This window comes from Mus musculus, chromosome 6 (assembly GCF_000001635.26).
Source record: "Mus musculus strain C57BL/6J chromosome 6, GRCm38.p6 C57BL/6J".
NCBI classification, from domain to species: domain Eukaryota; kingdom Metazoa; phylum Chordata; class Mammalia; order Rodentia; family Muridae; genus Mus; species Mus musculus.
The window spans coordinates 116,270,658-116,294,426 of record NC_000072.6 but is presented as its reverse complement, the minus strand read 5'-3'; the positions used below and the strand labels follow the sequence as shown (position 1 = coordinate 116,294,426).

General features: G+C 41.5%; 1 protein-coding gene across 16 annotated transcripts in view; it reads right to left on the bottom strand.

Annotated features, from left to right (window-relative positions):
* The window catches only part of Zfand4 (zinc finger, AN1-type domain 4), a 69,830-nt gene that overhangs the window by 38,997 nt on the left and 7,064 nt on the right, over positions 1-23,769 (bottom strand). For 3 of the 16 annotated variants that reach the window (XM_006506506.4, NM_001309446.1, XM_006506507.4), the window contains exons 2-5: positions 20,555-20,854; positions 9,612-9,687; positions 8,506-8,573; positions 6,259-6,445 (exon numbers count right to left, since the gene is read on the bottom strand). In XM_006506506.4, coding sequence (XP_006506569.1) covers positions 6,259-6,445; positions 8,506-8,573; positions 9,612-9,687; positions 20,555-20,816 — 593 coding nt within the window. In that variant the 5' untranslated portion in view covers positions 20,817-20,854. Of the gene's footprint in view, positions 1-2,903; positions 3,925-6,258; positions 6,446-7,814; positions 8,038-8,505; positions 8,574-9,611; positions 9,688-19,401; positions 19,612-20,554; positions 20,855-23,769 lie in introns of those variants that run through there. The other 13 variants (NM_001290338.1, XM_030255562.1, XM_011241444.3 and 10 more) reach the window with 11 other exon arrangements.

Sequence of the window (23,769 nt, the reverse complement as noted above, 5' to 3'; positions counted from 1 at the left end):
TATAAGATACAATTTGATAAACGCATGAAACTCAAGAAGAACGAAGACCAAAGTGTGGATACTTTGCCCCTTCTTCGAATTGGGAACAAAACACCCATGGAAGGAGTTACAGAGACAAAATTTGGAGCTGTGATGAAAGGATGGACCATCTAGTGATTGCCATATCCATCCCATAATCAGCTTCCAAACGCTGACACCATTGCATACACTAGCAAGATTTTGCTGAAAGGACCCAGATATAGCTGTCTCTTGTGAAACTATGCCGGGGCTAGCAAACACAGAAGTGGATGCTCACAGTCAGCTATTGGATGGATCACAGGGCCCCCAATGGAGGAGCTAGAGAAAGTACCCAAGGAGCTAAAGGGAACTGCAACCCTATAGGTGGAACAACAATATGAACTAACCAGTACCCCGGAGCTCTTGTCTCTAGCTGCATGTGTATCAAAAGATGGCCTAGTCGGCCATCACTGGAAAGAGAGGCCCATTGGACTTGCGGTACAGGGAAATGCCAGGGCCAAAAGGGGGGAGTGGGTGGGTAGGGAATTGGGGGTGGGGTGGATATGAGGGACTTTTGGGATAGCATTGGAAATGTAAATGAGGAAAATACCTAATAAAAAAATAAAAAAAAAAACTGAGTCCCTATTTTCTTTGTAGGTCTTATAACAAGAGGCATCCCTCTGGCACTTTAGGCTGGTGTACTGAAGTCTATGGAGTATGCCCTAACTCTTCTCGGTAATGTGTAGTCTGAAGCAATATGGGAGTGGTGTGTACGTGGACATATGAGGCCACTGCTTCTCTCTGCTGGTGCTATAGGAGCGAATATCCGGGAACAGACTATTGGGCACCCCTAACTGTACTTACTTGAGGTGCTAGCTATGGGCTTTTATGACCTCTTTTTTCTAATTAACAATATTCCTATTGGTGTGCATGGTGTGCAGTGAATACCATGGTACACATGTGAGATTAGAGGACAACTAGTCTCTCTAGTCTTCCACCATTACGTGGGCTCTCAGGAGCCGACTCAGGATGTCAGGCTTGCGTTCTCAAGTGGCAAATGCCTTTACCTGAGAAGTCATCCTGCTGGCTCTAATGTCCTCTATTTTTAAAGTAAAGATATTCTCTGAGGTCCCCACAGAGATGAACACAGTAAATAGGATATAATGGCTCTTAGTTAAGGTGGAGAGTATCTCACAGTAGATCATCTCCACAAAGTGCCCCAAGTGTTAGTCTCAGTCCCTAACCCTATCTGGAAAGGGGAGCCTGCTAGTACAAGCAAACCCGACACAGGCATAGTGAAAAGAGAAGGAAAACTACAGGATATAAAATGTCACCACCAACTCGAATGACAGGCCAAAAATACAAAGTAAAGACAGGACTGTAGCGATGGCAGGGGTGTAATGCACTTGCTGCCAGTCTGAAAACCTGAGTTCAACATCCAAAACTCACACTGCACACCTCGCTCAATTGTACTGCCCACAATGTATGCACATGTGCACACACATCAATAAAAATGAAATAAATTGTTCAACATTTTTAAATGGCAAAATTGCCTAAGAATGAAAGAAAGAGGAAAGAGTCACAAAAAGTCCAAAAATTTAAAGAGAGAACTTGGGATATTATGAGCTATTGTTAGAGCAGCTACCCAGCATGTGCAGAGCCCTGGATTCTAACCCAGACAGGAGAAAAAAAGAGTAAAAAGGAAACAAGAGAAAGGTAGAAACAAAGTCAATAACATAAATTTAAAAAAATAAAGTATTAAAAGGCAAAGAAAAAACGTGAAGCAAAATACATGTACCAAACAATAGAAAAAGTCTTACTAAGAAAGGAAAGTATTGTTTCTACTGAAATAGTCCACTGTGTGTGGAAGAGTGAACACCCGCTACTACTCCAGTCAGCTCTTAGCATGTCTTGGTTAGTTCTGAGAGAGCAAAGGCACTGCAGGGCCCTTCTGAGGCCTACGCAGAGGAGAGAGCAGCTATCTGCACTGAGGAGCTGGGCATGGCAGGCCAGCACTCCAACTAACCAGATCCACCGGCTTGGTGCTTCAAGTCCCTAAGCTAGCTACAGTGTTAATGGGGAAAGTGAGTTCTGCCATCCTTTCCTGCTACCTACCAAGCACAATTGGCACAGAATTACTGTATAACAGTCTCCTCTCTGAGCAAACTGGCTTTCAGAGCTATCACTGAGAGTATGTTCATGTTTGTGTAAGTTTTTCAGTGCAGAAAGAGACAAGAAAATAAAGGGGCTTTTGTTTCCCAAAGCTGCAAGCTCTGACACACCGTTCTCACTTCTCATTGCCAATGTGTGCTGGGAAATGCAAAATGGTTCTCTTCCAACTGCCTGGTCTGCAGAGTTCCCCGCAGTGGAGCTGAGACTGCCCTTCTGCATCATGCTGACTCCATGTCAGCTCATGTCTAGGTCTCTGCCTAGGTACCGGCTGCTGTGCTGCCACAGCTGCACGGGGTGGAGGCTCCCTCTGCCTTTGCTCCAGTCTTTAGAGTCATGGTTGCTTCATGTACATTTGTCCACACCTCCTTAAGAAGCTACTCCCTAGTTGTTTTAATTCCAATTGATGAAGAAGCGGGTCAGTGCTGGGGGCCTCTAGCTGTGATTTTGTCCCTCGCCATAGTATACACTGGATAAATGTGTGGACCCACCATGTATTACTACAACCATCAGAATCAGTAGTAAGCTTACTGAGCATCTCTTGGATGGCTTTTATCTCTGTGTTAATCAGTTCTCCATTGCTGTGACAAACGACGGGAGTGATTTAAAAGGAGGAGAGATTTATTTGCTCCTTATTTTAGAGGTTTTACCCCTTGGCCACTTGGCTCTGTTGCCTCTGGAGCACAGTAAGACAAAACATGATGGTGGGAAGCACATGGCAGGGCAGAACTACTCACCTCATGGTGGCCAGGAAGCAGAGAGAGAAAGAAGAAAGCTTTCAGAGGGAAAGGCTCTTCCCACCAACCCTGACAACCTCAGGTCAGTCCCCAGGACCCACAGGATCTCAGAGAGAACCTATTCCTACAAATCATCTGGCCTCCACATTCTACACACACACACACACATACACAGGCACACACACACACACACACACACACACACACACACGTACACACATGTACACACACATACACACATGTACACACACAGGCACACACACATGTACACACACACACACATACACACATGTACACACACACAGGCACAAACACACATGTACACACACAGGCACACACATGTACACATACACACACACACACACTAAATATTTTTAAGAGAAAGAAGACACAGCCAGTGTTATATCTTCCCAAGGCATATCACTCACACCTCACTTCCTCAAGTAGGCCCTACCTCCCAATATGCTATCATGTTATAGTTCATCAGGGTAAAATCTATTAATTATGTCTGAGCTTGAGAGTTAATCGTTTCCCAAAACCAATTATCTGACAACCAAATCCCCAAACAGGAGGCTTTGAGAACTTTTCAAATTCAAATCATAATCATCATGATTTTTCTCATTATTTTTGGTATCCTGTACAGAAAATACACTGTTAACTTCATGACAATATTTGGGCTAAGCAGTAACACAAACTGAAATTACAGGCCAGCAAGATGGCTCAGTGAATAAAGGTACTTTATGTGCAGAACTGAAAACCCAAGTTCCATCCCTGTGACCTATGTGATAGAAAGTTAGAACCATCTACAAGATTCCCTCTGACCTACACACACACACACACACACACACACACACAAAATGTATATAACAAAACCATAAATTAGCCATGGGAGCCAGGCCTGGCGGCACACACCTGTGGTCTGAGCACATGGAGGTAAAGGAAGATCAGGAAATGTAGGGCCAGACTCTGCTACCAGATAAGGTCAAAGCCATCCTCAGCCTCAAAGATGACAAGAAATTAGCTGGAGGAAGATGAAAGTGAGATGTGGAAAGGACATTACAAGCAAATGGGAGAAGGTGTATAAGACATATGAAAAGCCAGGGAAACTTGAAGATGACATATAATCAAGGCACTCACATGTGGAGAAACTGTTATGAAAGAAGTCTGCTAATGACCTAAGGCAGTAAGTAATCTTCATTAATCTTTATTGTTAACCCCTCTCTACTTCTAGTCTAAGGCAGATGTCACACTTCCAGTGCTAACCAGATCCTGACCTACTATGAAAACAGCCGCTTGCACGCCTTTAATCCCAGTACTTGGGAGGCAGAGGCAGTCCGATCTCTGAGTTTAAGGTAAGTCTGGTAGAAAGAGTGAGTTTCAGGACAGCCAAGGCCTCACAGCGAAATGCTGTCTTGAAAACAAAACAGAAAAAGAAAGGAAAAACAAGCAAGCAATCAGCCACTGGTTTGTTAGTCAGCCCTCCAAAAGGGTCCAGCCTCTCTCCCACCCACTCTGAGCAGAATCTTAAGGAAAGTGTAAGGTTCTTTCCTGGTGTCTATAACCAGTCCGCTCTTTCCTCGAGTGTGGGTATGACCAGATCCTACTGTCTAGCCAACTTACTGTGGTAAAAGTAAAGAGATTCTGAAGATGTAATTCAGGCCTCACATTAGCTTCTTCCGAGGCAATTGTACTGGCTAGTTTTGTGTCAACTTGACACAGCTGGAGTTACCACAGAGAAAGGAGCTTCAGTTGAGTAAATGCCTCCATGAGATCCAACTGTAAGGCATTTTCTCAATTAGTGATCAAGGGGGAGAGGCCCCTTGTGGGTGGGACCATCTCTGGACTGGCAGTCTTGGGTTCTATAAGAGAGCAGGCTGAGCAAGCCAGGGGAGGCAAGCTAGTAAGGAACATCCCTCCATGGCCTCTGCATCAGCTCCTGCTTCCTGACCTGCTTGAGTTCCAGACCTGACTTCCTTTGGTGATGAACAGCAATATGGAAGTGTAAGCCGAATAAACCCTTTCCTCCCCAACTTGCTTCTTGGTCATGATGTTTGTGCAGGAATAGAGACCCTGACTAAGACAGCAATCAAAGGGGAGCTGAGAGAAATCTCTAGCCAACCAGCTGCCAGGAAAACCCAGAGCCCTCAAGTATCCAAGTGAAAGGAGATCAGTTATAGCACACTGAATATGAACGTGAAAGCTGGTACGTCAGACACTGCCGCCTGTCACCTTTAGTATAAGGTGTGAGCCATGAACAAAGCACTAGCTGTTCTCTTTGTAGACATCTGACCCCAAGACCCTTTTCCAGATCACAAGCTGGGTTTTCTTTTGAAAAATTTTAGCAATAGATTTTAATCTTTTTGTGAGCCTCACTTTAGTTAGCTGTAGTAACTTTCTTCTCTCTTCATTTAAAGTCACTTCACACAGGCCATCCCTAAGTCTCTGTTTCACATGAAATGAAGGCCAACTCATCTGGCTCCAGAGACCATAACCTTCTGCAACAATCACCAACAGTATAGCACCAGGACCACAGCTAGTACTTAAGTACGTGCCTCAGATAAGCTCGCCACTGGCTACAAATGGTCAGTATGTGCTTAATGACTTAAGGTGAAGAGAGCTGGACAGATGGTTTGACCAGTCAAGGCACTTGCTGCCAAAGCCTCATTACACGAGTTTAACTCTCAGGACCTACATGATGAAGGGAGACAGCTGACTCCCAAGATGTCCTCTGACTTCCACATGCAACAAGGTACAACCATGCCAATACATGTACACACAAATAATGTAATAAAATAAAAATTAAAGTGAAAGGAGGGGCTCACAGTATGTTGAAATGTACAGACACTTAAGAGATTCTCTTGCCCCAACTCCTTCATTTCCCACTGCCTACCTAAGCAATCAGTAGTGTTTTCCTTCTGGTCTTACAAGTAATATACAATTTATTTCCTCTTAGCAGTAACAAAAAAAGGAAGAAAAGAGATTTACCCATCTTTAAGTAGCAGAGTTTAAAATAATACCAACCTCAGGATTAATCCTTTCTGCTATGTCAGGGTTATGTAATAATATACTATTCTCACAAAACAATATTGTCACAAATGAATGGAAACAAACTATTTTTATAAAAAAAATTACTGTGTAAGAAAATTCAAATTTATAAATTATTTTTTAAGTACCAGTCATATGAAGGATAAATTCATAATTACTTATCAGGGAAGAGGGTGAGGGTACATGAAACTTACTTGGTCTTATAAACACACTACAGCTACTTCAACAACCCAAGGAGCACACACAGGCTTCTGAAGTGTGTTATGTATTCTCCTTTTCTAAGTGAAGCACGCAAATGAAGCCTATTTACCTTAAAGACTCAGACAGTGGGGTTAAAGTGCCATCCCCTCTATCTACCACACGGAAGAAATTCAGCTGATCTCCTTCCCGGTATACCAAAAACGTAACTTGTTTGTTGCAGGAGGTCTTTTCCCAGACCTCATCTCGACTGGAATCCATGTACTCAGCAAGCTCCCTGAGTGGGTCTTCCACAGGAACTACAAATAGAAAGATTCATCAACAGGCTTTCAACTCAGCACATTTCTGCATCTTGCTACAGCAACAGGATATAGATGCTGAATGCATGCAGACACACTGTGCATGTGATAAGACGATACACTCCAAACAGGCTCCTGACGTTTTATATTTTATATAGCATCCCTTATTAGTTTTTAAAGAACTTAATGAGTACTGCATTTTCATATTTCCCCTCCTTCCCCCTTCCCTCCAATCCTTACTGTGTCTCTCCTAAATCTGCTCAAATTCATGGCTTGCTTTGTATTAATATGAAACAAAAAAATGCATTTTTATGCTGCATGCCTAAAAACATGCTTAAATAAAAACATGAGGTCACTTATATTCCTGTACAAAGACAATTGATAGATTTATCTATTGTTATTTTAGCTAAATCCCTTCAGCCTTCTCTGCTTTTAAATACTGGTTCAAACGATCAATCACTTAAATGTATTATAAATCCCACTTACTTTAGATTATAAAATAATCAAGAGAAAGACAGAATACACGCCACATAGCACACTCACACACACACATACACAATTGGGAGATACATTCAAGCAATTAGAGGCAAGAGAGAGTTAGAGACAAGACTCATTAGGAGAGTGAGTATCCAGCATGCCCAAGGTCCTGGGTTTAGTCTTTACCAGCAAAAGAAAACAACAACATAAAGCAACAACAGCAAAGGAACTCTCTTTCCGCTTTAAGAATGGATTCTTTCTACAGCTGTTCCTTGAAGCAGTTAAAGGCCACAAGAAAGCATAAGGAAGGCCACTGGTGTGCTAAACTGTACTGCATCAAGGAGCAGCAGGTGTTTCCTGAAAGGCTCCTCTCATGACTCAGCGTCTTAGTCAGGGTGTGTGTGTCCAATCAGAGCATAGGAGACTCACACAGACCTACTGGAGTCATGACACTCTTCACAACTGGTAGCCCAGTGATAGCCAGTTGTCCTCAAGTTTCCAAGCTGTCTGACTTTCATTACTCATTAACAAAGCTGGAACACTGTGCGCAGTGCCCTAAGTGGTGGCCCCAACAGTGGATGCCAATGAGCTGCAGAGTACACTCCCCTGATGTGCACAGGCTCAAGGTTCACCTACCAGCACCAGAAAGAAAAGTGAAATAAAGAGAAACACTAATAGAAAAATAATAAACTCTGAAAGCAATAAGGTCAAAGTATCAAAGATGCCATAGTGTGAAATTAACATCACTAATTTTGAAACATAACATTTTGATTTGTTCTTTCACATTCAGAAAAAATGTATAAACCTTAAAATGATATTATCCATAGAGCTTTCTGCCTTCTCTGAGACACCTATGTGGCCCAAGCTTATTTGTAACTTTCAATCCTCCTACCTCAGATATGGCCGAGATGACAGGCAAATGGCACAGTATCCAGAACCATTTTCAAAATGTAAGGTCCCAGTTCCCATATTACATCACTAAGAGGTAATTATTACCTCGGCCACTGAAGCCATTCCTAAACCAGCACAGGGTGCCGTACGCCAGGAGGTGGGTGCTGAGGTTGTCTGTGTGTGCACAACTCTGTATAACTGAACACTCACTGGGAGTTTGTCATCTAAAAGCAATATAGTTTAGAATATAATTTTAGAAAGGGAAGGTTTTTTTTCTTGTGCTGTTTTACTTGATATTTTGAGGCAAAGCCTTAACATTTTAATAATCCAATCTTAACCAAAATTATGAAGTATGGGGATATAATCTGACATGTGGGAATAAGCCAGCAATGGAATCTGTACTCAACCTCCAGTTTTCTAGTTTGTGGAGGATCAAAACACTCTGAAAACCTTCTAAAAACGAGGGTCACAAAGTAGGACTGTTGTGAGCATGGCTCTATGTGGTGGAGTGCAGATGACAAAGCTGACTTGGGTCCAGTGAGCATGCCAGTGAGTTGGATTGAAATCTTGTGGTGGCTTCCATAGGAACAGCCCCTATGAGCTCTTATGTTTGAACGCTTAGCCACTAATCCCTGAAGAATAGTACCAAGTTACTTAAGAGTGATCATTGGATTGCTTTAATGTATGCCTACCTTTTCTAGTACTTATCGGTCCACCACGCATAGCCAATACCAGCTTCAAGGTACAACCTTCTGAAATGCTGTGAATAATTAGCACAAAAATAAACTACAATCATCAAATAACATTCAGTGTCAAGTGAACCACTAATTATGTACTAGTTTATTACTGCTATTATATATTCCCTAAAATATGAAAAAAGATACAGCAATATGAGTAAATGGAAGATACTATTATATTTACCCAAATGAATTACAGAAAATTTATAAATTCTCATAAGCTTTGTAAAGAGTGGGGCCCAGTCAGGAGATGGTGGCACATGCCTTTGATCCCAGGCTCCAGAGGCAGAGGCAGGTAGATCTCTGAGTTCAAGGCCAGCCTGGTCTACAGAGCAAGTTCCAGGGCAGCTAGAGCTACACATAGAAACTCTGTCTCAAAAATACAAAAAGGAGGACCAAGAGAGAGAAAAAGCTTAATCTAAACCCAAAGAACCAGGAAACAGAAAATGCATTCAGCAAAATAAAAATAACACAGAAAATCCAGCAACTCTCCCAAGTCCTAGTGCTTTTCCAGTTTAATGACACCTCTCACCTCCTAATTCCTTTGTCTTGAGAGTAATAAATTACATGACAGGAAAGAGAAAGGTCAAAAGTCAGAAAGCACATTTGGAACCTCTAGTATACACAGTGTCACTTTATAAAGAGAGAAATGGGTCCTAATGAATAAAGTCTCAGTGGCCAGCAACTCTCCCATGCCCAAAACTTGTGAAACGGAAAGAAAAGAAACTGGGCCAGGTGAGAGTGGGTCAACAGTCAAAGAAAAAAGCAAAGAAGACGAGAAGTGAATACAGTCAAGCGAGGAGGCAGGGCCAACAGTGTGGTATAAACCTAAAAGGTGAACTACGAATATCAGAGAACATAGATCAGGAACAAAGATGGTACTGAGGCAATACAGCTAGAAGTGAGAATTCACAATGACACCTGGGATCAGAGAGCTGTTCTGCAGAGGCATGAAGAAGTCAGCCATGTGGCGTCGTGACACTGAGTACCTCTAAAGAAAACAGTCCTGTGCAGTCCTGATACGGAGTACTACAAAGCTGCTACTGTGTAGTTACACTCACTTGTAATCATTCAAGCAATAATCATCTTCAAGTTCCATGTTATTCCAAATTAAGTGCTGCTGACAGATGGGAATACCTTAAGGAAAGGTGATAATAAAGAGTGTTTAAAATCTCAACACCACCTCTAAAGAGATATACCACTCTTTCATTAAAGAGCTAAGAATACTTATGAATTAAACACACGTCTAGTTCAAGGACTCTGGCCCAACAGCTGTCTTCTTCGATGTATGGCTGGCACCACTATTATTTATCCTGTGGCCAAGAATAACAACTTCAAAATGCCTTTTGTGATCTTCATCACCTTTACCTTTAAAATCTTCCCTTTGCCCAGCCAGATTTCTTTAAATACTCATGGTTTGGCATTTCATACTCACTTCCATTGCAGGAGAGTCTATTCCCAAGAACGTTAGGAGAATCTCTGATTACTACTTACTTTGCCATGATGTCGTATATCTGGGTATTCATTTATATAATATATGAGACAGAAACTAAAAGAAGTCTGCTCAGGATGCTAGTTTTAAAAAAGCATTATAGTCTGGGTGGCTTAAACAGCAGAAATGTGTATCTGGGGCTTTCAAGACAGAGCCCATGGAGTCAAGGTTCCAAGTAAGTTCATGCTAAAGCCACTTTTCTTGGCATGTAAGCAGTTACAGTCCACTGTACATTCACATGGCCTTGTCCATGAGAACACTGAGAAAGAACTCTTATGTCTCTTCTTGCAAAGATACTATCATGAGAACTGCACGCATACCCTAATTTGTCTATTAAAGGCCTCAATCTATAAATGCCATCAATCGAGGATTAGATTAGGGTCCCAACCAAAGAATTATGAGAAACTCTGGGCATGGGGACACACATAATCCCAGTCATTAGAAGACTAAGGGAGCAAGAGAGTAACTTTGAGGCTACCCTGGGCTATATAAGATATTCCAGGCCAGTGTGGGCTAACTCTATAATAGTGAACAAGTATCCAAAAGAGATCGGTTGTAGGGACATGAACACTCAGTCATATTGGTGTGTATTTACATATTACAGCTTAAACATGATTTTTTTTTGGGGGGGGTCTTAGCAAAACTAAGGCTGAGACAAGTTTATTGAAAGCAATCAGATTTCTTATACCTTTATCAGAAACAAAATATAATTGTGGTTGCCAGGATCAAAACAATTGTAGTTTCTAGTATACGATGCCATTTGCAAACTATACAGAGTACACAAGATTAATGTCTGAGACCAATTGTCCTGTCAAGCCTCTGTACGCTTCACTGATTGAGGGAACACAGACACATAAGTGGCCTGAATGCTTCACTGCCTAGGAGAGGGCCCTGACTTCTTAGGAACTGAAAGGCACATAGTGCACCAGGAGCCACAGGCTCTAGGCTGAACACTCACAATGCACGCCTCTCAAGGCAGCTAGACCAGGCCAGCTCTCTGATACCCAGCAAGGGCTTCCAGTGTGGTGTTTTTTATGTGATTAATGAGTGTGGAAACAAGTGGGTCTCTGTATTTATATCTGTTTCATGTGCCTTTTCTTGGGCTCTTGTTTTCTTCTGTTTAAATATGATTCTTACGAAGTTTTCTTAAATAATTTAGATAGATGTATGTTTAAAATATATTTATATTTGCATTAAGAATTATGTAAGTAAAATCATTATAATCTCTTTCTAGTTGAGGACAGAAATCACAGATCATCTCAATAGACACAGAAAAGGCCTTTGACAAAAGTCTGCAACTCTTCCTAAAACAAGCCCTGAAGAAATTAGGAGCAGAAGGAACACGCCTCAACACAATAAAGGCTACATGCAACATATGTACCAACATGATGCTAAATGGGCCAAAATTTAAAAGTATTACTTCTAAAATCAGGAACAAGACAGGGTATCCATCCTTGCTATTCCTATTCAGTAAGTTGTTCAAAGTTTTAGCTACATTAGTAAGACAAGAAATAAAAGGGATGGGCTGGCGAGATGGCTCAGTGGGTAAGAGCACTGACTACTCTTCTGAAGGTCTAAGTTCAAATTCCAGCAACCACATGGTGGCTCACAACCACCCGTAATGAGATCTGGCGCCCTCTTCTGGTGCATGTTATATATAAGCTACAGTGTACTCATGTATAATAATAGATACATTTTTGAGCTGGAGCAAGCAGAGTTGATGGAGCAATAAAAATAAGAAAGGGAGAAGTCAAAGTATTTATCCCTATTTGTAAATGACATGATCCTGTACGTAAAGGACCCCAATGACTCATATCAGATAAATACTCTTAGCAAAGTAGCAGAGTACAAAAATCAAGATATAGAGCTCGGCAAATTTTCTATATATTAAAAACAAACTTGCTAAGAAAGAAATTAGGAAGAGAAATTCTATTTATAAAAGCTCTCCAAAAATAAAAATAAGATGCCTAAAAATATACCTAACCAAGGGCATGAATGATCTCTGCAATGAAAAACTAAGGTAATGAAGGAAACTGAAGATACAAGGAGACAGAAAAGCTCCCTCCCCCATACTTATTGGCTGGGCAAAATCAATATTGTAAAACTGGCTATGTTATCAAAAACAACCTACAGATTCAATACAATCCCCATTATACTTCTGGTATTCTTCATAGAAATATAAAAACAATCCTAAAATCACATGGAATCACCAAAGGCCACAAATAGTCAAAGCTCTCTTTAGCAAATGTTGAGGTTTCATAATACTTGATTTCAAATTACAGTTCAAAGCTGTAATAATATTATTATAAAAAAACAGAATGACGTTGACATAAAAAAACAGATATTTAGGAGCCAGCAAGATGGCTCAGCAAGTAAGCGTTCATTGCCGAGACTGTTGACCTGAGTTCAATTCTCAAAACCCACATGGTAGAGAGACCCAACTGAAAGAGGAAGTGACTTTAAGTGAGGGAGGAATTGGATGGATGGATGGGTGAATGGATGGATGGGTGGTTGGATGGATGGATGGATGGGTGGGTAGGTGGATGGGTGGATGGGTGGATGGATGAATGGATGGGTGTGTAATGGAACCTACATGGCATAAAAGCTGAAAGGAACTATTCAAGAAGAGGCAGGAGTCCAGCAAGAGGGAGGAAAGGTTAGGAAAGGTGATGGCAGAGGTTATTAGGGGAGGGGAGTGAACAGGTGCAGAGTGAAATTATCTGTATGTAAGAAGATGTCATATAGAACCCATCATCTAGTATGCTAATTTAAGAAAGCAAAAAAAAATAATAATAAAAAGCCTAATTGCCATTTTAATAGGAAGTTAGGATAATTACACTGTACTTTGAAACATGAAAATAATTTAACCAATGAATGCTATTTTTAAAAAAAGAAAGAAAAATCATGTTAAATAGGAAAGCTAGTACTGATCCTTACATTAATATAAAACTTTTTTATTACATATTTATCTATTGTGCGTCTACACACACACATGTGGAGGTCACAGGATCATGCTCTGGAGTTGGTTCTCTCCTTCTATCATAAGACATCTCTTATGGGATCAAACTCAGGTCAAGGCTTGGCAGGAGATGTCCTCCCTAACTGATGAGTCATGTCACTGGCTATCAGCTTGACAGGAAACTAGGGCTCTGCATGAATGTTTATAAGGAGGACCCAGGCAGTTCCATCACACTTGATAAGAGGTGGGATTAGAAGGAAGGACTTGGCTGTTTGTGGAGAGCCGTGCCCCGAGCAATCGCGTACGTACGTACGTACATGCCGTGAGCAATCGACATTATAAGATGGCGCTGGCTTCCACTGCACCTAACTAGTAAATAAGCCTTATGCGCATGTGCAAGAGTGAACTCACGCCTAGTCACTGCCCATCTCACAGCATAGTAATGGGGTGATGGGCAAGCAACGAATCAGGAGCTGTCACGCCATATCAGGTGCTGAAACGTCACGCTGCGGGCTATATAAGCAGTGCCATTTTCCTGGTTCGGGGTCTTCCCTCCTGATAAGTAAGCAATAAAAGCTTTGCCGCAGAAGATTCCAGTTGTCCTGAGTGTGTTCTTGCCGGTGGGGACAAAAGCTCGGGATAAGAGGTGGGATTAGAAGGAAGGACTTGGCTGCTGAAATAGAGAACCCACACACTCACCAAAACCACTCATTACTTCATAGGTGCCGAGAGGCAGCAGCCTGAGTTTCACTCATTACTGCTGAATATGTTGATACAGTGTCACATGATACAAGCCTGGTGTCATCTTAGAAGGTGACAGAAATAGACACTCTACTTCTGCCTCCATAGTTTCCATCATAAAGAATAAAAAAAAAAAAAGAAAGGAAAAGAACGTCACTAAGCAAACAATAAAAATAAATCCTAAGTAGGATGAAGAATCTGATTTCCAGGATTATCACATAATAATATTCAAACATCCACTTTCATTAAATAACTGTGAGTCATGCCAAGAAATAAATAGACGAGCACACTTATAGAGGAAATCAATAACTATCCCTGAAGAAGCACAAACATTAGATTTACTAGACAAAGGTTGTAAATTATCTGTTAAATACACTCAACAATGACTCAGTGCCAGCCAGGTCCCCCAAAGATCAGGAAGACATCCTGGACCCAACCCAGACACCAACTTATCCAGGGCCATATGACATGTTAGGCTCAAGCACTAAAGGACGTTCTGTTTCTAGGGGTGAATGGGAACAGAGCCTGGGGGTTACTCTCAATGGCCACACATCTCAGGATACTGCATTGCCAGCACTAAGCAACAGTAAAGCCATGGCTACCTCAACAACTCGACTGAGGGTTTTTTTGTTGTTGTTTGTTTGGTTGGTTGGTTTGGTATTTTTTTTGTTTTTTTGTTTTGTTTTGTTTTTTGCAATTCCAGTAGTCACAGGAGAAAAGAGGTGAAACTTAAAGAGTGTTTTTTTTTTTTCTATCTTCAAATACTCTAATAGTTTTAACTCTCACTGCAATATGGTCTTATGGCTATCTTTTGCTTTGTGTTCATTTTTCTAAGTGAAAATTTCCATGTTTGATATGTATAAAATTGTATTTTTATGTTATTGTGACTGTTTGGTGATATATTAGTTTAGAGATTTCTAGATATTAAATACACGTCTTACTAACAAAATAAATTTCAATCTCAAAATAAAAAGACCAAAGTAAGTGCACGTGAGTGCAGATATCCAGTGCCAGTTGAGGCTAAAAGAGAGTTTCAAAATCCCCTGGAAATGGGATTACAGTAGTGAGCTGCCTAACATGGGTGCTGGCAACTGAACTCAGGTTCCCTGCAAGAGTGGTATGCTCTCTTTACCTCTGAGCCATGTCTCCAGCCCACCTACCCACCACCTCTTTAAAAGATCATTTGAGATAAAAGAGCATACTACATCCTTGCATGGACTGCTAGAGTCTCTGGGAACTAAAGGGGAGACAGTTGGAGGGAGACATTTGTAAAGCAGCCTTCCAGACAGCAGCAACACACTAGCTATATAGGAAAGAAAGACTAGGAGGCAATTCTGGGAAACAATAGGAGAGAAACTCCAACTCAGACTTGAAGGACTGAGTCCTTACTGGGGCTTCCTGTCTTCCTAGAAAGGAGGGGTATGACTGCTACGGCTAGAACTCTGCTCCAGATAACAGCCTCTAAACATGTGTAGTTTATTTTCAATAACAAACAGCAGAGAGAGGAGGAGAAGAGGGAAAGGGAAGGAGCAAGAGAGAGAGTAGAGTAAGGGAGGAGACAGACTTTAAGGGCTGCACCTATACAGGGCAGATGGTTCTAGGGAGACCCTTCTCCTGGACACTTGACTGCAGCAGTGGCAGAAGCCACTTTAAAAAGCTGCTACCCGAGTTAGCAGCTAGTCAGCTCTAGAGAGAAAGCCCCATCCTGCTCAGCCTGAGACCCCAGGTCATGTGTCTTGGTACTTCAGTCAGGCTCAGCTGCTTCTTGGGGCCCAAACCTGCCAGAGGAGGAACTACAGAGAGATGAATCAGCAACTTCACCATTCCTGAGCCTCCCCACACTCCAAAGATATCACAGAGCCAGGACCAACATCCACGCCACAGCCCCATAAGGCAGGACCTACATACACATTCCACTCCAGCAAGAGACCGCACAAAAGATGCGGTCCTTTGTCTTGTCATTCTGTCAAGGAAAGGAAGAGCATAAAGACTCTGCACTCCTCACAAAATTCTCTTTCCTTCACCTCAAAAGAAAACCATGTAGTTACATAGTGAGTTTCACATGTATATATAATATAACTTGATCATATCCACTCTCCTTATTCTCTCTCAATCTCCCAGCTACTCCTTCTCCCAGCAGGTCCCCTCCTACTTCATCATTTTCCAACTGACCCCCTGAATTGAACTAGGGCTGCCTACATGGGCATGGATGTGGTGTTATTTACTAGCATATAAAAACTTGGCGATGGTGCAGCACTGAAAAATCACTCACTCAGCTCACCAGCCATTGACAGCTTCTAGAAGTGTTGTCTTATAAACGCCCTCCCCCAGTCCAGTCCGGGATGCTCCATATTATACAGGTAACCTCAGTCTTGAATTCATGAATATAATAGTCATATAATGTTCATAAGGCACTTCTTCAGTAGTCCCTGAACCTTCAGGCAGGTATGAGTCCACTTGGGGCTCAGTGCTCAACAGTCACTCTGAGCACTCTGACCAGTTATGAGTCTACATTAACCACTGGCCACTGCAAAAACAAGTTGCTCTAACTACAGATGACAGGCGCACAAATCTATAATTATAAACATAATATTTCTAAGGCATTCTGGCATAGGTCTGTTTAGCAACGCTGAAATAATAATTTCAAACTCTAAGGCCTACAAGGTCCATAGCTATGTATTTTATATTATCAGGCATGACCTCCCTCCTGTGGGGTGGCCTCAGATCCAATCAGAGAGTGGCTACCCCATCACGGTCAGGCCACTACTGCACCATGGGCCATTTACTTTGCAGTTCAGTATTTTAGAATGAAGGCCCACATCTGGGCAAGACCACTGATCAACTTTCTCCCCCAATGGCTTGCATAGCAACTTCAAGCACAATGAAGAAGTTTCGAACTTATTTACAGCTTGATTTCTCTATGTCCTGCTAACAAACTGCACTGTGTCCTCGGCAATAGAGTTCCACCGTCTGGTTCTGGTGGGCAACCAGGAGTAACAACAGTAGTCTGTATTGCTTTGGGTACCTCTGGGGACCTCCTGACCAACAACTTGTAAGGAAGAATGATACATCTGGCCCTGGGATTTTCATTTAATAACTAAGGCTTCTGGGAGTAGCATTAACTACCTAGGCAGGACGGCTCTAAGTTCAAATTCCCTTTTAACTACACTCACAGTTTTTTACTATTTTTTTTTTTTTACTTTTTTGCTTTTAACTACCTGCCTCTTTTGGTATTAATGTAGATAAATGGAAAGATGAACTATTTGCAAAAATTCCATGACAGTGTGGAAGTTATATAACTCTATATAACTATTCCAAACTTGCAAATGATCACTCCCAATATAATACCTGTAGAAAACCATAGCTGTGTATTCTTGTGAGCAATATTAAAGCCTGAGCCCTCTTCATTTCAAGCAACTTCATCTTGATTTAAAGGCTGCTGTTAGCAGGATTTTAAGTCTCTTTTGATGTGCTTAAGCCCTCACATGCTTTATTAAGCAGCATTGATTTCCTTTCCAACACGTGCCCATTCTTTGCCCCAGCTGCACTAAGACACACTTGGCCTAGGCAACCAAGCCGACCTGCAGGGTTTCCTACGTGAAGCACTAGCCTTATTCTTCCGTTAGAGTGTATTAATATCAGTAATACAAATATCTTCATTTGTCCTCATCCACTGTCCTTGCACTTCCATTACTATGAATAAGAAGTCTACTGTTAGGTCCAGACCTTGGCTTATAATGCATCCTCTAACGAAAAGGAGAAAGCATTGCTCCTTGGAAAATTAGTTGTACTGGTCAGTTTTTGTCAACTTGACACAAACTATGGTCATCTGTCAAGAGAGAACCTCAATTGAGAAACTCGCTCTATCAGAACAGCAGTGAGACTGGGAGAGGCCACTGGCAAAGGTGCAGCCTCAGCAGCAATGCAAGTCCCAGGATTGATGGAGTCATGGAGAGAAGCTGAGGCTTAGCACCCCAAGAAGCCAAGAACGGTCATTAGTGAAGATGCAGCTTCAGCAGCTGTGGACACCACAGCATATAGGCCTCTCAGAGCACTACCAAGCATGGGGGCAGGTAGGGATGGAGCCAGCCTGAGCCTAAGACAGAGCTGTGTGCAGTGTGGGAAACAGCGCTGATAGGAGACACTGCCCAAGTGCAAGTGGCAGGCCGTGGACACTGAACTATTTACACTGTGGGATGTGGTTTGGTTGTGCTCTAACTATAATTGTGCACTGGTTCTTCACTCTTAACATAAGAAAGTATCTACCTTGTTTTTTATTTTACAGGAACCCACAGCTAAGAGTCTTTGGGTTTTTACAGCGATTTTGAACATCCCCGACCCCCCAATAGGGTTTCTCTGTGCAGCCCTGGCTGATCTGGAACTCCCTGAGATCAGGCTGGCCTCAAATTCACAGAGACCCAGCTGCCTCTGCCTCCCAGGTCTGGGATTAAGTCATTAAAGACATGTGCAACCATGCCCCACCAAGAATTTGGAGTTTTAAACCAATGGAAATTTTGAAGACTATGGGACTTTCAAAGTTGTACTGCATATTAAAGTTATACTGTATATTATATTGTGATAGTAACATGAGATCTTGGGGACAAAGGGGAGAAAAGATTATGAATTAACAATAATGTGTCCGTGTATCAGACTGGCAAGGGGTAGACTTGCTGGTTAGTTTTTGCCAACTTAACACCAACCTAGACATATCTGAGATAAGGGAATCTTAATTGAGGAACTGCCTCCATCAGATTAGGCTGTGAGGCACGTATTTGTTAATTGATGTAGGAAGACCCAGCCCAATTTGGATCCTGCCACTGTTGCTCAAGTGAGTCTTGCCACACAAGAATGGAACCTACACAGAAGATTCAAGGCCCAGCTAGGACACGACTTTGTCTCAAAAAAAGAAAGAAGTCGAGAGGAGGGTGAGGGGAGGGGAGGGGGAGAGGAGGAGGAAGGGGAGGGGTATCTATTTAGGGAGCAGCAATACCAAAGCTAAGGGCACAAGGGCTCCCGCTGCTCTGCATAGCCCCTTACGCTTCTTGGCACACACACACTTCTTTCTCAACTCCAGGGCAGTGTTTGCATGTAGCAGATCAGGTCCTCAGAAATGCAGGACACTATCTCCAGATAAGCATTTTCCCTTGATGAGGAAAGTGGGTATTTTACACTTGGCAATTGATGTAATCCTGAGATCATTTGCAACAACTGTAACTGTCATCATTCCTATTTTTGAGATTAAGAAATATTAATTTGAGAACCAGCAAGATGTGGTTAGCATGCAGTGATGGATCAGTGGCTAACGGTGCTTGCAGCTTGCTGCTACAGCCTGACAGAGTTTGATCCCCAAGACCTACAGAGTAGAAAGAAGGGGTCAAGTCCCACAATTGTTCTCTGACCTCCACAGGTGTGCTGTGACAAGCACACGCGTATGTGGATGCATACACACAAAATAAGTTAAACTGTGACTTTAGAAATTAATGTTAACTTGTTAGTGGCTTTGTAATTCCAGACCCATTACAGCCCCTGTCAGCTACTGCTTCCCTCTCTGCCTCAGTGCGGTCACTCCCAGGTCCCCACGTCCTCCTCAGCCTCTCCTCCACAGAGCCCTTCTATTCCCCTCCCACCAGGCACTAGTTCTGAACTCATCAAAAGTTACCCAAAGGAAAGCCTTCTGGAGGAACAACCATTTCCTCTGCAGGACTAACTCAAGCACTGTCCCCTCTGTCCTCTCCAGTCAAATCTTGCTAATTGGAGTCTTGAGAGTCTTGCCATGTTAGCGCCAATTGACGTCCAGGGAGGAGGAACAAAGGCCATCCAGAAAAGGATTAAAACTGATTTTTCATGAAGGCTGTTCTTTTGAAGTCTCCTGCAGAACACAATGACTGTCACTGCCTTTGTCGCTTAAAAAGAGAGGGGTGCATGTGCCACTATTTGATGTGGTTCTAGACTCAGCTACCCCCTAAAACTACCTTGAGAGAGAGGGAAAAAGGAAAAGCAAATATTCAAAAACTCAAATACCCAGAATCTTTGATCTCACACAGAACAAATAATTCCACCCACTCTTGTCCTTCTATAATTCTGTATTTAAGTTGGCTGGAAAGAAATTCTAATTAGAATCTTCATATCACAAACAAGTTCCAGTTGACTCTCCCAGAAAAGATCTATTAAGCATTATATGGAATAATTTAACTTTCTAGTCCAAACTGGACAACTATAAATGATATTCTTAAATCTGGAAGACTAATTTTAACATAAAGTTACCTATGGCATCACAAACATATATAACACAAAAAGATATTACATGTCATCTAAAACCCTGGCTATGTTAGAGGAACTTTGAATATATGTAAACGTAACCCAAAACTTTCAGAAAATCTCCACATGGTACAAAAGGATTTACAAAGTGGTGTAAAAATAAGCAAGTTCCGTAAAAGGAAATAAATTATATTTCCCATTAAAAACAATTGCAAAATGTTACAGTACAATATGTGTATCATCCTACCTTCCAAAAAAACTATTTTGAAATATTTATTTTATGCCATTAACATGAGGCTGGAGATCTGAATTGAGACAATCTTGTGGAGGGAGTGGTAAGGCAGGAAAACAGGACAACAAAAGAGGTGGTTTCTAAGCTAAAAGCTGATGAAGACAAGGGATTCTATTATCCTGTCATCCTAATGTCATATGCTTAAACTTTTACATTTAAATTTTATTCACTAAAAAAACTTATGTTTAATCTTCATATTATAGAAACAAAGACTTAAAAACTTATAAGATGCTTAATCCTCATATTGTACAAAGACTAATACCTTCCAATCTTTGAATTTTTCCTTTCACAGAGATAACAGCTTCAAAGGGTGAAACTCTTAGTTCAAAACATGTTCCAGTCAACGTTTCGATGAAGAGTTCCATGGTGTCATAGAAAGGAAGTTTGAAATAAAATGGTCCCACGTTATCTTCATTGAAGAATGGAGGCTCTTTTCTGTTATCCATTACTTTGACTTTTCTGATTCTTCTGGAATATGTTGTATGCAACTGTATTCCAATTCTACCCAAATCAGCTTTGAACATTTGTAATATGTATCGTTGTTCATGTTTGAGTTCTGTTCCTGAAAAAAAAACCAAAAATTAGCTTTTTAAAGCAAATCCAAAAGTCTGTTCTTCACTCAGATTTCCTGAAAAACTCTGGCTCACACTCACCTTCCAAATCCTCTAAGAACCTATTTTATTGCCTTTACAAAGTGTGCCTAACACTGAACCTTCCGTGCCTCCCTCTGAAATCACTCCTGAAGTAGACTAACCATGAAGAATAGATATGCTTTTGATTCTTTACAGTACCTTACTAGAGCTCTGCATTGCTGTTAATATACGGCATATTACAACATTTTTGCTATTATTCAAATTCAATTTATCAATATGGTTCTATAAGATTCTCCAATTGCATATACATCCTTCTCTAAAACATGTTTCTCTTTTAAGCCATATAAAATTTTAGAGTCTTTATACATAATTACACTGGATAAGAAAAATGGCACCTCAATAAGTTCTTTTAAAATTTGATCCACTAAATAACCATCAAGTATTTGAGTTTCCAAAGATGATCAGCCATTCTAGCATTAAAAAGAAGTAATTACATAGACACTAAGTGATCTCTACTCACAAGCATACAATAGCTACTGAGCATGAGAGACAAGTGCATCACAAAGAAGCATATGGTAAATTAAGAGTGTAGAAACAGGAGCCTCTCATGACTGCCCTCCGAAAGGCCCAACAAGCAGCTGAAAGAGTCAGATGCTGATATTTTCACCCAACCAATGGACAGAAGCTGCTGACCCCTGTGGTTGAATTAGGGAAAGGCTGAAAGAAGCTGAGGAGGAGGATGACCCCATAGGAAGACCAGCAGTCTCAACTACCCTGGTCCCGAGAGATTGCTCAGACACTGAGCCACCAACCAGGCAGCATACACTAGCTGATTGAGGCCCCAAACACATACACAGCAGAGGACTGCCGGGTCTGGGTTCAGTCAGAGAAGGCGCACCTAACCCTTGAGAAACTTGAGGCCCCAGGGAGTGAGGAGGTCTGGTGAGGTGTGGGTGGTGGGGACATCCTCTTGGAGATAGGGGTCAGGGGAGGAGGTGTGGGATGTAGAACAGTTGGGAGGGTGACTGGGAGGGAGATAAAGTCTGGAATGTAAAATAAGATTAAAGAATAAAATAATAATAATAATAATAATAATAATAATAATAATAATAATAATAATATACTAGCAGCAAGGGTGATCATACTGAAAAACTGCTGTTATTTGGTAAAAACTTTGTCAACTTAAACCAAGTTTAAACTACAAAAATATGTATCTTTCTGAAGAGATGAGGCAATCTTTTTCCAAGTTTTGTTGGGATATAATTCATATCCCACAAATTGACTCATAACCATACCTTTCACTTGACATCTAAAATTTACTCATTTTTAACACTAAAAATGTCCAGCCACCACAACCATTGATGGGTTCTGAGCAAGGGCTTTGAGTATGCCAACCAAGTGTTCTAGCAGTGAGTGAGGCCAGAAGCTTCTTGTACAACATTGGTCATCCATGGATCAATACTTCGTCCATCTGGTGGATGAATAATAGTCTCCTGGGTGGACCTGGTGCATGTTATCTACCCAGTCACTGGTTTATGGTGTTTGGGTGGGTTTTAATTTGGAGCTAATTATAAATAGTGCTATAGTGAACAATCAGCTATCACGTGGACAAATTTTCCTTTTTTGCTGATACACATTCAGAGGGAAAAAGGTGTGCTGGGTCCCATGGCAACATATTAAGCAATTTGTGGAATTAATTACTAAAGTGTTTTCCAAGTAGTTCAAACTATTTCATAATAAACAAGTGAGGGTGCAGATCTCTTCATATCTTTATCAATACTTTTATTGTCTTTTTTATTAAAGCTATCCTACTACAGAGTACAACATAGTGATGATCTTCACTCTAAATGACTCTGAGCATCTTTTATGTGATGAGAGGCCCTCTGCACCTCACCCTTGGAGAATATTTGAAGACTTTGCCTAGTCTTTATCACTGATTTTAAAGTGTTATGAAGGTGATCTAATAAGACAGAGTCCCAGCTGGCCATTTCTTGTCACCAAATGAAGCTTCCAGTACCAGGATTGAGCTACATTTAATTGAGTTGTTGGCCAGAGGGCCCACAGGAATCCCCAAACAACCCAGAACAATTACCAAGACTATAGGTTTCTCTCCAAACTGACAGCAAGGTCCCACTCCTGAAAACTATGCCTACACAAGTCACTGACCATGGAGATGGCAAACCAGTGCCTACAGCGAGCCTTCACCTCTATGTTCTAGTGTCTTTGATACAGGAACATACTCTTTATACTATTAAGAGAAACAATCACCAAACTAACAACAAATCCTTCATCTACAATATTATCTGCAAGATAGTCTAGGGCAATGGTGGTGCAGAGCTTGTGAGAATAACCAACAAACAACTGACTTAAGGCCACGCCACAAGATGGAACCCATACCTGACACTGCTTGGGTAACCAAAAAGGGGGTGGGAGTTTAAGAGCAGGGGGCAGGGGATTGAGGACACAAGAAAACAAGACCCTCTAATTCAACAGGAGCAAAGCTCATGTGAACTCAGACTGAAGTAGCACACACAGAGCCTGCCACAGGGTGGGGCGGAGGTGTCACTAGGTCTTCTGCACTTATGGCTTCCAGTTTAGTGTTTTTGTGGGATTTCTGAGTGTGCAAATGAATGGGTCTCTGATTCTTGTGCTTTCTCTTGGGCTCTTTTCCCTCTGTTGGTTTGCCTTGCCCAACTTCAATTGATTTTTTTTTTGTTTTATCTTATATTTTATATTTTCTAAAATGAATGGATGGAAACCTAGCTACTAGGGTAGAAGTTAACCACTGAACCATCAACGGAGGAGCACTGGGTCCATCAACCACTCCAGGGTGGATCTCATGTTCAGGAGTCGTTAACTATACATATAACACACTCTATAATTT